Source organism: Haliotis rubra, unplaced genomic scaffold (assembly GCF_003918875.1).
Source record: "Haliotis rubra isolate DU_JTF1 unplaced genomic scaffold, ASM391887v1 Scf68, whole genome shotgun sequence".
Classification (NCBI taxonomy): domain Eukaryota; kingdom Metazoa; phylum Mollusca; class Gastropoda; order Lepetellida; family Haliotidae; genus Haliotis; species Haliotis rubra.
In genome coordinates, this window is record NW_025767390.1 from 2552929 (window position 1) to 2571212 (window position 18284).

General features: G+C 38.8%; 1 protein-coding gene and 1 long non-coding RNA gene across 4 annotated transcripts in view; one reads left to right on the plus strand and one right to left on the minus strand.

Annotated features, from left to right (window-relative positions):
* Positions 1–1180: 1180 nt before the first annotated feature.
* Positions 1181–17139, plus strand: LOC124257994. The gene is made up of 3 exons (XR_006893479.1): positions 1181–1191; positions 4129–4138; positions 16601–17139. It is a non-coding gene; the product is annotated as an uncharacterized LOC124257994 (long non-coding RNA).
* Positions 6420–18284, minus strand: part of LOC124257990 — a 38586-nt gene continuing 26721 nt past the window's right edge. Inside the window, exons 1-5 of one of the 3 annotated variants that reach the window (XM_046692069.1) lie at positions 10899–11059; positions 10217–10293; positions 8457–8513; positions 7697–7809; positions 6420–6588 (exon numbers count right to left, since the gene is read on the minus strand). In XM_046692069.1, coding sequence (XP_046548025.1) covers positions 6435–6588; positions 7697–7809; positions 8457–8513; positions 10217–10293; positions 10899–10962 — 465 coding nt within the window. In that variant the 5' untranslated portion in view covers positions 10963–11059 and the 3' untranslated portion in view covers positions 6420–6434. Of the gene's footprint in view, positions 6589–7696; positions 7810–8456; positions 8514–10216; positions 10294–10898; positions 11060–18284 lie in introns of those variants that run through there. The other 2 variants (XM_046692071.1, XM_046692070.1) reach the window with 2 other exon arrangements.

Genomic DNA, 18284 nt, shown 5'->3' on the forward strand with positions numbered 1-18284 from the left:
AATTTCAATCGGCATGTCTGTTAGTAGGTATGTTAACTTGCAATATTCACTCACTATCCAGTTAGGGCCCATGCAGGTAGCAAAAAGTACTGTAAGTCCCCATGGTCCCTAGTATGGTGATCTACCTTCAGTTTAAATTTATTTCTGTGATAATCTAGTTGTTTCACTGCCCTTTGCAGACAGGTAAGTATAATATTTAACTTTATTTTTAAACATTTATTTTACAACTTTCTTAGTCACGATATAGCTGACATCCTGCCGATGTGACTTTAAATATTAATTCACTACAACGCTTCCCTTTTCACAACTATAGAGACAGACCTTCATAAGTGGAGGGGAGGGTAGAGAAGGGTACCTGCAAATTTTGTTTGGCGCGTAGCTACGTAGTCTTTCACACACCTGTAGGGGCGGTGGGGTAGCCTAGTGGTTAAGACGTTAGCTCGTCACGCTGAAGACCCGGGTTCAATTTCCCAAGTGGTCAAAATGTGTGAAGCTCACTACTGGTGTCCCCCGCCGTGATATTGCTGGAATATTGCTAAAACTAAAACTCACTCACTCATACACCTGTAAAATCAAAATCAAAACTGAACCTCAATATTTGTACAAAAAACACAATTACAACAGCGTACATTTTATGACAGATGCAGGATATAATTTTCAGATTCTGAAGTAAAATTACTTTGACAATACTTCACTGGGTCAATGCATATTTTTCGACAGCTCCCAGCTCCCCACTCCAAGAATTTTAAAAGGGCGTTTGAGAAGTAAATGCTATTTCGGTTGCCACCTGTTTCAATTTGTTTACCGATGATAACCTCAAGTGACAGGACACTAACATGAGCAGTGTGTGTAATTTGCAACGCCAAATTGTTTCGTGTTGAATCCCAAGCTGAAACTTAGGTTATAGCCCGGGGAAGCCACATTAACGAAAAACAGAATTGAAAATTGTGTGGCTCAACCGGCAACGGGGATGGTTGAGTGATCGTATGAATGTGGCTCTCCCGGCAATAGTATCAATATTTTGCCATTTAGACGGCGGCAGAGCAGGGCAGGGCAGGGCAGGGTAGGGTACGGTACGGTACGGTTTGGTAGGGTACGGTACGGTACGGTAGTAAGGAGGTTCTTTTACGCCGCTCTGTTATCTCCCACCTGTTAGAGAAAAGTGACTAACCAATATTCTCTTATGTCATTGTTTATTCGATTAAAGAGACTATGTGCAATTTGTGTGGTAAGTTGTTGAATAAACGTTTACTTTATAGGCAGGTGTCAGACCATGTACAGATCTCCTCTTAACAGGGCTAAAACCAGTAAAACCACTTCCCATCAAGAAACCTGTCAGTCGGGAAGGATTACATATCAGGTGTCTTGAAACATCGTGTACATTGCTCAATCTCCATGGCAAACTATGTCACATACACGACCTGGGTTCACTAGCAATCTGAACTACTAGTTTGCAAATAATTCTAATTCAGTTTACACATACTTTTACCTCACCAACAGAACATGAACGATGTATATTTATGAAGACAATCTATGTTGACATATTCTCGTTGATTCGTGTAAACAGCAATGTTACGACAATAGCAAGCCGGAAATCATAAGAAATCATATGATAATCTATGGATGACAACTTCTTTATTCAATAGCAAAGGGCAGATTATTCAAAAGTAATTTCAAAAATTTAAATTTTAAAAGCAATAATTTCCGAAAAATCATGTCCAATGATTCCAAATTTCTGGTGCAATGGCGGATTAAGATTTCCTTCAATTTCAAGTGGAGGACCCAATAGGCTAAAAGGCATCGTTTGGCAGCTGTTTTGTGTTAAAATATTTATTCCTATTCCTCAACAGTTTTCTGAGTTCTTTGCACCAAAATGTGCTGAGTTCGAACTATCATCTCCAGAGCTTTCCCAATTTCCATACTTTGTGTCCAGGAACTACTCTGCACAAACAGTGCCTAAACGTGCCTTCGATGGCCGCCATATCGAGTGCTACGTATGGGCCAAAGTTCTGTTCAAAAACTTCCCAAGTCTTCTTCACGATATTTTTAAAAGCAAACTTACCAGGGAGGTCCTGAAAAAAAAACTACTTTCGAAAGGTCGTAAATCTATGTTAAAGTATGGGAGTTACGATCATCCTAGCTCTACGATCGTTTTGTGGAACGAGGCCATGGACACTAACACCTATAACTCTGAAACCAGCCGTCCGATTTCGATCACAATTTGCCTGTGAATGTAAGCTATCAGTATCGACAAAACGTACCATTTGCAGTAATATAACTTCAAACACAAAGGAGAGACATGTAATTTTCAATTTTGCTCACTACAGTTCTTAGTCTTCATCGGTTCTCCACAGAGCATGTATCTCAACAATTGTTGATCATTTTTTGTTCCGTTGGCATGTTAAACGTATCACTGTTTGGTGGTTAGTTACATATCATTTAAAAAAAGCATAAAGGTAAATTGAGTTATCTGAAGGAAGCGCCATGTAAATCTTCCAACAATCCCCTTCCAACTGCTTTCTTGCAGTGCCCAAAGAGCCCATCTCGGTCTTCCGCAGTTTGAATGAAAACTGAACAGGTGACCTGTTTCCATGTGTTATATTTCCAATATAGTTTCTAGCTCTAGTATCACATCTTCAGAAACCGTGAGACAGTGTAATGGACTTGGATAAAGACTACAGAAATACGTTACTTGCTGTGGATTATACATACCTTACACGATCAGTTGAAACAGTGCGAAACAGTGTAATGGATATTAATATGGACTATAGAAATACAGCACACGAGCGCCTCACGTCAATATTTCTACTCCTTACCTCCCCAGAACAAAATGGTTGACCACTTCCCTACTACTACACGTAGTAGTTCTAACATTTTATTAGGCATTTATGAGACATTAATATATACTTTGTTGACATATACTTTGAACCAAAATTTTTACCAGATTTAAGATTTCTATCGTATGTCTACATAACTCTATGGAGTTCGCTTGAAATAATGTTCGACCGGTAGAGGGTGCGAGAGTCGATTTAATGCAAAGTTGCATTAATTCATTCGAACTTATTAATTTAATATTGTAATATAAATTATTTCTTTAACAAATTATATGTTAGCTTCCCTAAGGGCTGATAGTATTATTGATAGAAATGCATTATCTATTTTTTAAAGAAGTGTGGTGTGATATAGTGCCTTTAAGTATACCGAGTCAACTGCAAGACAAATGTTTGGTCCGAGCCAATAAAACTGACCCACAGTGTGTTGTTAAACAGACAAACAGACATACAGACAGATTATTTATTAAAGTCTCACCTCAATTTTTTACACAAAATACATATGGTATAGAGTATAAAAGTGTCAAAAGTGAAACTAAGATTACAAAAAAATAGATAAATTATACTTCTGTAATTCTTAAACGCCTTTCTTTACTTACAAGTATCAGAATCTCTGAACAGTCGTAATTCCAATTATGCAACTGGGTTTTCTGGTTCATTGATCACTTGATTGTCTGGTTTGATTTCAAGCCGACGTCAAATGGCAGGAAAGCTGCAGTTCAATGGACGGGGGTCTGATGTAAATTAAAAGGATGTCCTAGGTAATTTTGGCATATATTCCTGAAAAAAGATCACTGGAAACGTTTGTTGTGTTGCTTAAGATAGACTTACGTTTGAATTCATATCATGTGAATCACATTGAACCTTGCACCTTTGTTCAGCTAAGGTCACGATGTTGTCTGTTTTCCTGACTGTTTGAACAAAGGATTGCCCTGTTTTGCGATTCATATTCCCAAGTGATAGTCTTAAATCAAAGACAGTATGCTTTGTAATGAATTAATCCAAACTGCCATGACTTCCAGTACGTCCAGATTTTGACTAGCACCATAAATACAGTGGAAGCCCTCTAAACCGTCATTCGTTGGGACCGGCAATACATGCCGGTATAGAGCTTTGGGGAACTTCCCTTTTAAACCTGAAAATGATCTTCCCTTGTGAAATATGACTGAACAACGCGTTGAAAGTGATCATATTATTCAATCATCAGTCTGTCAAAACATGAAGTGATGTCATCCATTCAGTTAGTGCAAATGACAAAGTTGCAATGGAACCTCAACCATTATACGTTTCAAAAGAGTTCTAATAAAGTCCAGAACTGTTTCCAAAGTCGCAAGTGTCATGATCCAAAACCAGTACACCGTTTGTATCTAAGCTAAGACGATGATAATACCTTGTGAAAGTAAATGAAGGAATCATTTCCCATTACTGGAAGTGACACCTTCCATACAAGATGACCATTTACTATTTTAAGAAGCAGGTGTAATTGTTTGATTGCAAAACTTGCGAAGAAGAAAAAGACAAATTCAAGAAGTTCTAAGTGGCTAATTAAGTTCTCTGGTTTTAAAGCAAGAAAAGACCATGGAGCCCTACATTGCTGCTTGGAATTATATTTGTCTTCCATTGTCACTTTGCCTGTATCTTAAAATATGTTATATTAGCCAATATAATATCTGAACGAAACTGTGAGAATGTGTTAACATAATATGAACTAAAGGCACTACAAAACACAAAATGTTAATGACTGTAAACGCCTTCGGCCTCAGGGAACATAAACAAACATCGAGAGTACATCAGCCCATGTCCCCCTCGAGACCAGTAAACAACTTATAATTACGCATATGAGTTTATTATATATACCTAGAAAATAATGAAATACAGCTTTCAATGCATTTCAAAATATGTGAATAATTGTTTAAAAAGTTGTTGTTTGTTTGTTCGTTTGCTTGTTTGTTTGTTTAACTTCTCACGGATAAATGCCCCAGCTATATGGCGGCGGTCAATAATTAATATAAACACCTGAATCCATTGATGCATATTTCCACCCGAAAAGCGGCCCATTTTTTTACTTGCAAAAAACAAGTCGCTTTCCTGCGAGTACACCTATCAAATGAGTCAAAGTTGTTCAAAATTGGCCTTGTAAATATGTTTAAAATAAACTCCCTTCTTGAGACCGGACCGCCTCCGTGGTGTAGTGGTTAGAGCGTCAGCCCGGAGTGCGGAAGGTCGCGGGTTCGATCCCCGACCGCGTCATACCAAATGACGTTAAAATATGGCTCGGAGTCAGTATAATGTGTCTGAGTGGCATGGGGTATTCATGCTTCACTGCGGCATGGTATCTCAGTGGGCTTTTTAAGTCTGGGCTAGTACAACCAGCCGCACATACACATACACACGCATGCACGTCGTCATATGAGCGAAATATTCTCAAGCACGACGTTAAACCCAATTCCACCACCATCCTTCTTGAGACCAACAGATCTGTTCGTGACATTTGAGAAAATGAGACTGGTGTCATAATTATGTTGACTGAGCGAGGAGGTTATGTTGTTTAACGCTTCTTGGACTAGTATTCCAGATATATAGCATTTACTTCTTTAACGGAATCCATGAAACGGGTATGTTCCAGGGGAGCTAACTCGTTCGTACTTATAACATTTACTCTTTGGCGGAACCCATGAAAACGGGTATGTTCCAGGGGAAGTAACTCTTTCTTACTTATATCATTTACCTCTTTAACGGAACCCATGAACACGGGTATGTTCCAGGGGAGCTAACTCTTTCGTACTTATATCAGACACCTCTTTAACGAAACCCATGAGCTAACTCTAATATCATTTACCACTTTGGCAAAAACCATGAACACGGATATGTTCCATAGGAGCTAACCCTTTACTGTTTCCCTGGAGGTCAGGGGTCACAATCAGCCAGTCTAATAGCTTGAATATGTGTACACTGTGCAACATCAGACAACTAGGCACTGACATGACAGGTGTAATGGTAGATACTGTTATGTGAGATATGATGTTGTCAGTTATGATAATGACAGGTTTTGGTGATTCCCGGGTATGATGATATTAACTGCTATAATTATGACAGGTGTGATATGACGGGATAATATGGTAATGTTAGAAACCACATTGTCAGAACTGATTAAGACAAAGATGATAATGAGGTATGGGATAATGACATGCATGATGATGTTGTTTGTGATAGTGACAGGACGATAGTTTTGAATGTGATTATGACCGGTATGATAAAGGTAATAGTGACAGTTATGATTTTGCTGGATGTAATAATTACAGGTCAGATAATGTTTGATGGAATAATAACAGGTATGATAATGTTGGATGTAATAATTACAGTTATAATAATGTTGGATGTAATAATTACAGATATGATAATGTTGGATGGAATAATTACAGGTGTGATAATGTTGGATGTAATAGTGACAGATGTGATATTCTTGGATGTAGTTATGACAGGTATGATAATGTTGGATGTAAAAATAACAGGTATGATAATGTTGGATGTATTAACAGCAGGTTTGATAATGCTAGATGTTGTAATGGCGTGTACTATTGAACACTTGGTATGCATGTGAAGTCAGGTGTGACGTACCGGGCGTCTGTTACTAAGGATACCAGACATCATGCAATTGGCCAGTGTGAGCAGCCAGGCCAGGATGAGGATGACCAGAATGCCCACGATCGTCCCGTACGTTGATTCACATGTGTCCCGCTCCGATGTTAAAAAGTACCTGTATAATGAATACACAATGCCAATAAGAAAGTGGTCAAAAGTAACACAAGTACTGATTCTGAATTTGTGAAGTGTAGTATAAAATATCGCATGTGTTATAGCTGTATAATATACACATTACAATGGTAATGCTGCATCAGAACCAGCCATTCTTCTTCTTGCACACATACGTGTACGCGTTTATAAACGTTTCGAGATTGTTTGTTTGCCATGTTTAATACTTCACTCATCAAGGTTGCAGCTGGACGGTGTTCTGTTAATAATTGTCCCTGGACCAAACTCTCGTATATTTGACATCATCGATCTGATATGACGAGGGGCGGTGGGGTAGCCTGGTGGTTAATGCGTTCGCTCGTCACGCCTTAATCCGGGTTCGATTCCCAACTTGAGTACAATGCATAAAGCCCATTTTAGTGTCCCCCGCTGTGATATTGCTGGATTATAGCTAAAAGCGGCGTGAAACTCTCTCATCGATACGATGATATGCCTTAAGCAAGTCAGGGAACCCCGTTAATTGCTACTTGCGGCACATAAGACAACCACGAAGTGGTCTAGACAGAAGGCAGTATGCTTAATATACACAAAGAACTTAGTTAAGCACCCCCTGACATGTCTCACGATTGAAATAAGGGACCGTTCATAATTTATGACTAGGGGGTTAAGTGACCCTCCCTGCATGTCATGTACAAAATCAATGAGCCCCTCCCCTTCCGATATTTTGTAAGCGTAATTTGTATATACTGTTATGTACACAATTGATCCCCCTCTCCGAACATGTGTACAAAATCGAAGACCCTCCTACCTCCCCAAACACCCACCACCCCCTAAAATAATCATCACAGGGCCAAACCAGAAATGGTTTTGTATGAAAATCAATGTTTTATAAAATTAGCAATAATCATCACAAAAGCAACATGGATTCCAATCATTTTGTCGTTTTTCATGAGTCAAAGGATCATACGGATCATTTTTATGAACAAGTTGAAAACCTGTCATTGCTAAATTACAGGGGGTTATTAATTAAGTTCTTTGTGTATATATAAACTGTGGTCTTTCAGTGTATGGATAAAAAAACACTTATTTATGTATTTACGGCACTGTCCTACCTGTCAGGGCAGAGGTCGATGGTGCTGAAGACAGACAACAGTGTAATAGCAGTGTAACTGACGTAGGCCATCAGGCAAAGGGTCAGCAAGCTCAACACGAGGTGGGTGATGTACTGGAATACAATCACATTTATCTGAACTTTCTTATGAAATACTTGCAGTTTATTTGGCAAGTCAGAGTTGGAAAAAAAGTGACCATTTAACCGGCTAGTGATAGTGCCAAAAATGCCAGTGGCAAAAGACATTCCCCCGATCCCTTGTAGGTTCGGAAATTCGTGCTCCTTGAAGCAAACATTGTGTAATATGAACCCCTGGACAATTTGGTGACAAAAAGAAGCAGTTTAGATTTACTTTTTGGGGGTTATTTATACAGTTGTATGCATATCTCAACAGTTGCATGCGTATCTGAACAATGGTATTCATATCAGAACAGATGCAAGCATATCTGACCAGTGGTATTCATATCAGAACCATGGTATTTATATCTGCATGAACTGCTGCATGCATAACTGAATAGTTGCATGCCTGTCTGAACAGCTGCATGCATGTCTGATCAGTTGCATGCATATCTAAGTAATACGCATATCTGAACAGTTTATGCATGCACGAACGGTTCTAAACATTCAGTAACAGCTTATGCATGTATGAACAGTTGTATGCATGTATGAACAGTTTTATGAACAGTTGTATGCATGTATGAACAGTTGTATGCATGTATGAACAGTTGTATGCATGAAATATAACTAAAACTTCCGCTTACGAGACAAGTGTTTTTGGTCGCAGCTGCAACGATCCCACAAATCCCAGGAGTTATATACTGAAAAGAAAATGTTAGGTTTAATATTTTTCAAGGAAATGGAGAACTATACAGGCTGAGGCTTCTATTTTCCGTTTGCAGCAATATATTTGTATGCTCGAAAGGTCTGGCAGGCAAGGTAACCGCCCCCATGATGCAGGTGATGGTGACTTTGTCAAGAAAAGGAATTTGACAAATATCGATGATCTGTTCCAAACTAATGTCAAATACCTGATGTCCTCCCACTCATTTAGATGTTGAGTTGAAATGGGATTTAACGTCGTACTTAACAATATTTCGCTCATGTGTATGTTGGGCTGCTTGTACTAGCCCAGATTGAAGCTGGTTTTATAGTGCTAGCCCACTGAGATACCATGCCGCAGTTAAGCATGAATACCCCACTCAGACACATTATACTGACTCCGAGCCGACCCTGTTGTACCCATTAATGCCGAGCGCCAGGCAGGGACCAACAAGAGCTATATTTTAACGTCTTTTGGTATGACGCGGTCGGGAATCGAACCCGCAACCTTCCGCTCTCCCGGGCGGACGCTCTAACCACTACCGCGGTCCATTTGATTTAGAAGGGCGGAAATATGATAGGAGGATGACATCACCTGTCTATTAATTAGTTGTTTTCTGTTATGAACATCACAGCATCTCCAGTATTTGGGTTGTACATTTCACAACATTTGAGGTGAAGGCATAACATGCTTTCCGAAACTGTTATGACAGTGAGTGAGTGAGTGAGTTTAGTTTTACGCCGCACTCAGCAATATTCTAGCTACATGGCAGCGGTCTGTAAATAATCGAATCTGGACCAGACAATCCAGTGATCAACAGCATGAGCATTGATCTACGCACCAGGGATTCGATGGCATGTGTCAACCAAGTCAGCAAGCCTGACCACCCGATCCTGTTAGGCCCCTCTTACGACAAGCATGGATTCCTGAAGATCACATCTAACCCGGATCTACGGAATCTGTTATGGCAGACGTGAGGAGGATCTTCCACAGTCGACCCATCAATGACCTCAATTTCCCAATTACTCAATGTATTACTCAGTATGAATTTCTACCCCAAAATGAAAATTAATACATATATTGAAATAATAAAATTACCCCTATTTCGACTTCTGCTTACTTTTTATGTCGACACTTTACGAGTATTCAGTGTGCGAAATAGTTTCCAAATTTTGCTACCCAGTAGGGCTAGCTATGCCTGAAAGTTAGTTACTAGGCAACAATTCACTAGACCGAAATGTGAATGTAGAAACCACGCAAAAGAAAACAAAAATAGATGAGAATAAGATATTGTCGGCATGACACGGGTTTCATCATTAAGCTGCTATTAAGATGAACATTTTTCATTTTTATCAGGCCATAATCTTGCATGATTTTAAAGTGTATTATAACTTAACAAGTCGGAGAGAGTGATATATTTACAAAATGACCCCGAGAAAATTCACTAGGCAGTCGGGCCAGTGACTGTGGAGATTTACTTGCCCGACTGGATTTTTACTAGCCAAGGGGAAGTGGGCCAGTAGCTATTTCGCACACTGCACCGTGTATTTGCGTGTATTTGTGATGGAAGCGGAAAATACGCGAGTACATGGCACCAGTTATATGTATAGCCGGAATCAGACAATGATCAATACTGTTAGCAGAGCCTCTTTATGGAAATGAAAAGGTTTAGGCACATATTTATCGTCTTGAAATACTAACCGCAAAGCAATAGACCCATGCTGGGAACGACGAGTTGATGGTGGAGACAGAACCCGTCAATGCACCATAGATAATTCCTGGAAAACATAAGTGCAGTGATGTCATAGCATTGTGATATCATCAAGTTGATGACGTCATAGCATTGTCGGGGCATTGTACAAAATCTACTGTCAAAACGATATCTCCTAGGAGATATCATATGATCTCACACAAGCGATATATCATGTGGAACACAGTTTTGGATGATAAATGTGCAGCACAGACAACGACAGACAGACAGACGAAACCCTTAGTAAAGAGAAGATAGAAGTGCAACAGACATAATACCCGGAACATGCATGAAGCCGTTAGCTCGAGGCAAGGGAGGTCACTGACTATGTACAATAACGGGGTTATTTTCCACTTTGCGAGATGCCATTTGATAATGTGAGACATTGAGACACTATGTTTTCTTGACACATCACCCCTTCAACCCTACCCACCCACCAACCCCGCCTCGAATATTAACTTTAATATCTATATATCTCTCCCTTTTAACGAGAGGTGAACTTGCTAAGCCTTCAGATAATAAGAATGTACGCTGTTCTCGAACGTACTTTATCGAGTTAACCAAATGTCGGCGTATGGTCTCTGTTACAACAGAACGATCTGAAAGTATTTCTATATTCTAAAAGTCGCTTACCACACAAAATAACAACTCCAGAAATGACCCCGTAGGCCACGTTCAATCTTTGCCTCTGCTCCATGGTGTCACTGTCCCACGTCGCAGTAGCTCAGCTACCCAGTGTTCGTGACAACCAGTTCTCAAAACACAGCTATGGACTGCGCTATTTCGTTCCACTTGACTGAGCAGATGTCACGTGATGAATATTTTATCCGAAACATGTCACCGCTGGTGACGTAATATTTCTATAGCTATTGTGCAATATAAACTAACACCATGAACGACAACTCATTATGTAATGCCATGGAACAGTTTGTTTACATGTTGTTTAACGCCGCACTCAAGGATATGAGTGAGTTTAGTTTTACGGCGCACTCAACTTTATTCCAGGCTTAAGCTATATGGCGGCACTCTGTAAATTTTCGAGTCTGGCCCAGATAATCCAGTGATCAAAGGCTTGAACATCAATCTACTGGGATATGTGTCAACCAAGTCAGCGAGCCCTCCACCCGATCCCGTTAGTCGCCTCTTACCACAGGCATGGGCTACTGAAGATCAATTCTAACCCGGATCTTCACGGGTTAAGTATCTAATGCACTCAAGGGATTCGACGCCATGCATCAACCACCCGATCCGGTTCCTTGGCAAGGGGTGGCAATAAGAGGGAGGGAATGAAAACATTTATACAGTTGTACTTTTAAAATTGATCAGTTATAAGCAGTGTGCGAAATAGCCACTGGCCCGCTAGCCCATGGCTAGTAAAAATCCAATCGGGCCAGTAAATCTCAAAGTCACTGACCGGACTATCTAGTGACTTGTCATGGGGTCATTTTGTAAACATATCACTCTCCGACTTGTTTAGTTAAAAATACACTTTTTAATTGTGCAAGATTATGGCCTGATCAAAATGTTCATCATATTAGCAGCTTAATATGTAACCCGTTTCATGCCGACAATGTCGTATTCTATTTATCTATATCTATGTTGGTATCTTTTGCTTGATTGTACATTCAAATTTCGGGCTAGTGAATTATTTTGTGGGCCAGTAACTTTCAGGAACATTTGGAGACTATTTCGCACATTGGTTATAAGTTTGAACATTATGTTACATTATTGTTGGAACATGACAAAACTGGGGCGGTGTGATCAAATTCATTCCTAAGACCAGTCTCCAATACAGTTTGTCTGAACACCATCACATAAATTCAACATGTCCGGGACTGTCAAATAACAGGAAAACATTTCTCAGGACACAAAATTACTCATATGTATTAAATGTTCAGGTAAAAAAAAACTGTCTTAACATCCGGGTTTACTAGAGATTGTGCAGATCACAATAGTTCACTTGTGTATATTGTGCTGTAGGCGAGGAAGCCTGCCCATGTGGAAAGGTTGTCTTTATGATAGTCGAGAGACAGTCTGAAGATCGAAACAACGATTAACGTTTATCATAGTTGTATGGCCGCATCCAACCTGATATCCTACCACCGGTAAAGAATAATAGAATGCACAATGTACCCCCGCCATCTCTACTGCAGTTGTTCCAAGTATGAACATGCATTGAACGGACCAGATTTAGGTGTGATTTCTGTTAAATTCAAATAAAGTTAATGTTTCAAATCTTTGAAGAGCATTAGAAGTGGAATACATAAGAAAAGCAAGATTTATGGATGTCGCTTTCTTTATTGTGAATAATACCACGTTTCAGAGTGTATGGTTGCTCCTTCATCAGATGAATGGTAGGGAGTACAAGGGGGGAATATATATGCATACATGACGCACCACAAAGAAAACGTGTATAACAAGCTTAACAAGCTTGAATGAATATGTATCACTGGCCTCATGTTTTTAGTACATATTCATGCTTCAACAAGTGTTATACATGTATAGTTCAGTGAATTCAACGATGATAGGCCATGACGAAACCACCACTTTAAAGCAATGCGAGTCCCTTCTGTGAACTATGACTTGTTGAGCTGATTCTAGGGGCATACCAAAATTGTTGCTCAGGTGGCCAGCTTGTGTGCTGCCATTACCCTGACAGCCTGCAGTTGGTGTCCTTATGTCATGGATGTCTTTAGACCTTCTAGACTTCTCATGAATAATTTTGAAATACTTGTTCACAAGTTATGTATAAGTTCATACTCATAATCTTCACATAACACATATATTACTATTCACATAACCTTTGTTCTATTGAAAAATGGAAAGAGCAAGTCTTTCACTGCGCAATTTAGAACAAATTTACTGTTTCACTAGAAACTTCAACACCAAGGACAAAGAAAACAGGACACTTGATCAGCGGTATATAGCATTTGTTTATTCTACAAAAATTATAAAGGGTGCACATTCAACCAATTTAAAAGACATATGCGTGTATACATACACATACATACACATGCTATCCTTCTGGGAAAGAGACAGCTAGCATAAATACAACAGATATACAAGCAGTTTCATGGTGATGGAAGCTCTGAATGCTTGTCCCAACCTAAAGTAAGGTAAATGGTAGTTTCCATAAAGCAAAATCTGCCACAAAGAATAGAATATTCAAAATTCAAACTTTAATCTCTTAAATGTTATCTTTTCAAAACATTCTTTCAAACATTCCACTTTAGGGACTGTTCATAACTTATGGAAGGGGGTGATGATGTTTGGGGTTGGGGTTGGGGGTTTGTCATCAATTTTGTACATAATTTTTTAAATTATGCTTCAAAATTATGGGTGGAGGTATCATTGATTTAGTCATGACATGCTTGGGGAGGTCACTTTTTGGTACATAAATCTTAGGGGGGTTCATTTACATTGTACATGCTTCTCTATAAATATCACCATCATCCCCACTAGCCATAAATTTTAAACGGTCCCATATAATAAAATATCAATCTATCACTAAAGACACAGCTGGTGATTGTCTATTATATATAATCTATACTTCCATCAGGGGCACACGAGGATGGCCATAAGAGTGCACTTTGTACGGAATCAAACCCATCCTTAAGCGAGACAGGTATATGCATGAGCCATTCGGCTACTCAAGCTCCCCTGATAAGGAAGTAAAACGTGTATATCTGTTGTGTATATGATAACCACTCATGCCCATCTAGGTCATGCAAAAGTACCCAATAGATTTGTCACCCTCAATATTTAGAAGGCTGTGAGGAAAGGGAAGACAATATTATCATACTATTTAGCGATATAGAGAAAAAAGTATCAGTTTGGTACAAGATAAAATTTGAAAATATTATGTAAATAAACATTTATTCAAACTACATCTGTAAAGTTCTATTTTCATAAATCTTTCTATCACGTCAAAAAACACCTAATTACATTCTGAAAAATATATCAAGAATAGCTATCAGTATCTCACTGATCTGGAAAAGGCGTAAAAATAATTGGGAGTATATGCTAGGGGACGGTTAGAGGAGGACAATGATGGGTACATACTACAATCAACATTGTCTACAAGCAAAACCTACACGATTGCTGCACAAGGAAGGACACAAGCAGGTGGCATAACGGAGAGGTGGCTCTGTCTGTGTGTTTATGCTTGAGCAGGTAACAACTTTCAAAAGCATCTGGCTGATCTGTTGAGACACAGTGACCTGCTGTTGGATGTAGAAATATTGAGACAGAGGGGAAGTTTTAGTTTGTAGCAATATTCCAGCAATATCACGGCAGCGACACCTGATGTGCACTTCACACATTGTACACGGGTCTTCAATGTGACGAGCGAACACTTGAACTACTAGGCCACCCCAACGACCCCGTGAAGAAATATTGAGAAAAGCATCTTGTAAAAATATTAATATGTTATAAATAGAGAATATTTCCACCCCAATAACCAGATATGTTCAACATTACTGAACTGGTTAGTTAATGATAAATATACTACAGCACTTTTGATAGGGATATCGTTTAATCTCTCCATGACAGAAGCGGTGGTGGGGTGGGCCTGAGTTCAATTCCCCACGTGGGTACAACCTGTGAAGCCCATTTCTGGTGTCCCCTGCCGTGATATTGCTGGAATATTGCCAAAAGCGGCGTAAAACCATACTCACCTCATGACACAAAACTGATTCCAATGTCATGTGTAAGTTTAAAGAAAAATGACAAGTTTCACAATCCCTATCAAAAGTTGAGTGGTGTAGTAATGAGACTGAGATGTTATCTTCTATAAGCTGCAGGCTTACCAGTCACTAATTGACAAATTATTCAAAAAATTTGGCAGGAAATATAAACTTTCAGAGAAACCTACTTTTATACTTCAGAAATCCATAAGATTTCATACCAGGCAAATACATCAACATATTGCAAAGCTTCATTTTATTATAGTTCTGACATACCCGCTGAGCATAAGTTAGTATTCCTTGATTCATCATCCCTGATATGTCTGCATTGTTAACTCTGTCTCCAGCTTTTGTGACCGAATATTAAATGTTTGCCCACTGGGGACACATATTGCTTACAGTAGGATGCCAGCTTTAGGAGAGGGTGGCTGACAGTGGTCTGGATTTGTGTCAGAGGAATGGACCAGGAGCAGCGACAGCATCAGCAACTGATGCAGTGCAACCTCCTTGCATCCTCCCAGTGTGCAGAAGAAGAATACCTTTACATGACCTGAGTAAAATCTGCATAATATTGAGCAAACATGCAGCTAGGATGTCCCATGAAGTGGAATTATGCATACCGTCAAATGTGTGTATATGAACTACATGAAGTACACGCAAGACCAGTCTGACATGCTGAGCACAACACTGTGTCACCAGCACCTTCAGTCCTTACTATATCTCAAAGAATTTGTCATATTTCCAGTGTTAATGTACCATTATTGTTACCGATTTACACCAAATAGGGTCTATTTCTTAGAACATTAACATGTACCTATCATCTGGCATTAAAATGTTTCATTTACTAGAGGTTCGAAATATATAATTTACAAGAAATATTCATGTAAGTCAAGTTGAACCAGCTGGTTAAACATTACGAATGTTGTCAACTATGACTGACAGAATGTAATGTTGACAACATACCAGTTTCAGATTTAATTATCAAAAAATATCTATTTCTTGAAGAAAATAATGATTCATAAGTTCAATCAAAATTTTGAATCATTCATATGTGCTCCATGAATTTGAAAAAATACTTTATTCTAACTCTTCAACCAAAGGTTTCAAACAGAACCTAGACACGTATCTTAACTGTTTAATACTTGAATCCTGGTTTCCTTCCTTCACATGGATGTGTCTCTATAGGACAATCAGAAACCTGTTTCCAGCACTGTTGAGTTCTCACATGTGTTTAGGACTCTGTTCTTCACAGCAATGTTGTGCATATCAGACTGGTCTGTTATGGAATGAGGTAACACAAAAGTGTAATCAATAAACATGGGTTGTATTGAGGATGACAAGAGATCATATTGTTGGCCAACATATGTGTTTGATTAATCTCAGTCACAAACCAGGGATCCTGGTCAGAAAAAACTTTGAAGACACAAAATATGAATCTGTTTTGAAAACTGACTAAAAAAAGTTAATATGTATCCTGTAATACAACTGTCTTTGGTTATAAGAGATATGTAGACGAGAAAAGAATTTACCTAAGACTTGTTTTATTTCTATACTTATTGCAAAGAATGTTCTTCTTTTTCCATGGCAACTTATCTCATTTCCAAAATCACAAGGCAGATGCTAGTTCAACAAAAAATATAAAAATATAAGAAAATGATCTTATCATGATTCATTGTAAAAATAACATAATTATGGCCTTGTATGGCATTTTTTTCTCAAGCAAGGCACACAGAGAAATGTAGAATGCTGCTGAGGTGTTTCAGTACATCATTCCCAACTGTTGATGAGAACAATTTGACAACACTGGGTAAAAAAATAAAGTCAACAGAAATTAGAAATATGCTAATTTTAGTCTTTTCATGATTATAAAAATTACCAACCAGCAGTAAAGGAAACCAATTTTCTTTAAATATCATCACATCATGAAGTATACACATGATACGTAACTGCTCATGAAGCTTGGACTAGTCAGAATTTGTATTCTTTAATAAATTCTCTTTTCATGGAAATTTGTGAAATGATACTTATCCAATATTTTGTCTCCACAGTTGAAATAATCTGACCTGGATCCCGATATTTGTGATTCATAATGACTGGGGAATACTTTTTGTGAACAGCACTTCATCAGGTCCGTCAGGTCCATCCATCAGGTCCTGATCAGGTCCATCAGGGCTGCCTAATACCACTGAACAATTTCTTACAGCTCATCACTTAGCAGAGAGCCAGCGTCGCCTTGCTTATTGCATTGCAGGAGGTTCATAACAAATTAAAATCAACAGGATCACATCAAAGTCAATACCTAGTAAATATCAATAACTGTAACATTTTTGTGGTAAAGGGAGATAACTGTACCACAGAAGTTACGACCAAGGCCTTATTATGTCTGACAAGGTAAAATCATAGCTGAAGCCTTCAAATTTATAAAATAACTAGATTATCACCCATATATTGTTTTATATGCAAAACCAGATCCTACAGGAGGTACCATTCATTACCGAAACGTCATGTTCTGTTTGGCATGTTAAAACTATCACCGTTTGGGGGTTAGATACATATCATTTTACAAAAACATAAAGGTAAATTGAGTTAGCTGAAGGAAGCGTCATGTAAATCTTCCAACAATCCCCTTCCAACTGCGTTCTGGCAGTGCCCAAAGAGCCCATCTCGGTCTTCTGCAGTTTGAATGGAAACTGTGTTCATGACCTGTTTCCATGTGTTGTATTCCCAGTATAGTTTCTAGCTCTAGGGTCACATCTTCAGAAACCGTGAGACAGTGTAATTGACTTGGATAAAGACTACAGAAATACCTTACTTGCTGTGGATTATAGACACCCTACACGATCAGTTGAAACAGTGAGAAACAGTGTAATTGGTATTAATACGGACTATAGAAATACAGCACACGAGCGCCTCTCGTCAATATTTCTACCCCTTACCTCCCCAGAACAATGGGTGACCACTTCCCTGCTACTACACGTAGTAGTTCTAACATTTTATTTCGCATTTCTAAGACATTAATATAATTATACTTTGTTGACATATACTTTGAACCAAAATGTTGACCAGATTTGAGATTTCTATCTTATGTCTACATAACTCCATGGAGTTCGCTTGAAATAATGTTCGACCGGTAGAGGGCGCGAGAGTATTCGAACTTTCTAATTTAATATTGTAATCTAAATTATTTTTTGACCAAATTGTATGTTAGCTCCCCTGAGGGCTGATAGTTAGTATTATTGAGAGAAATGCCTTATTTATTTTGAGAGAAGTGTGGTGTGATATAGTGCCTTTAAGTATGTCGAGTCAACTGCAAGACAAATGTTTGGTCCGAGCC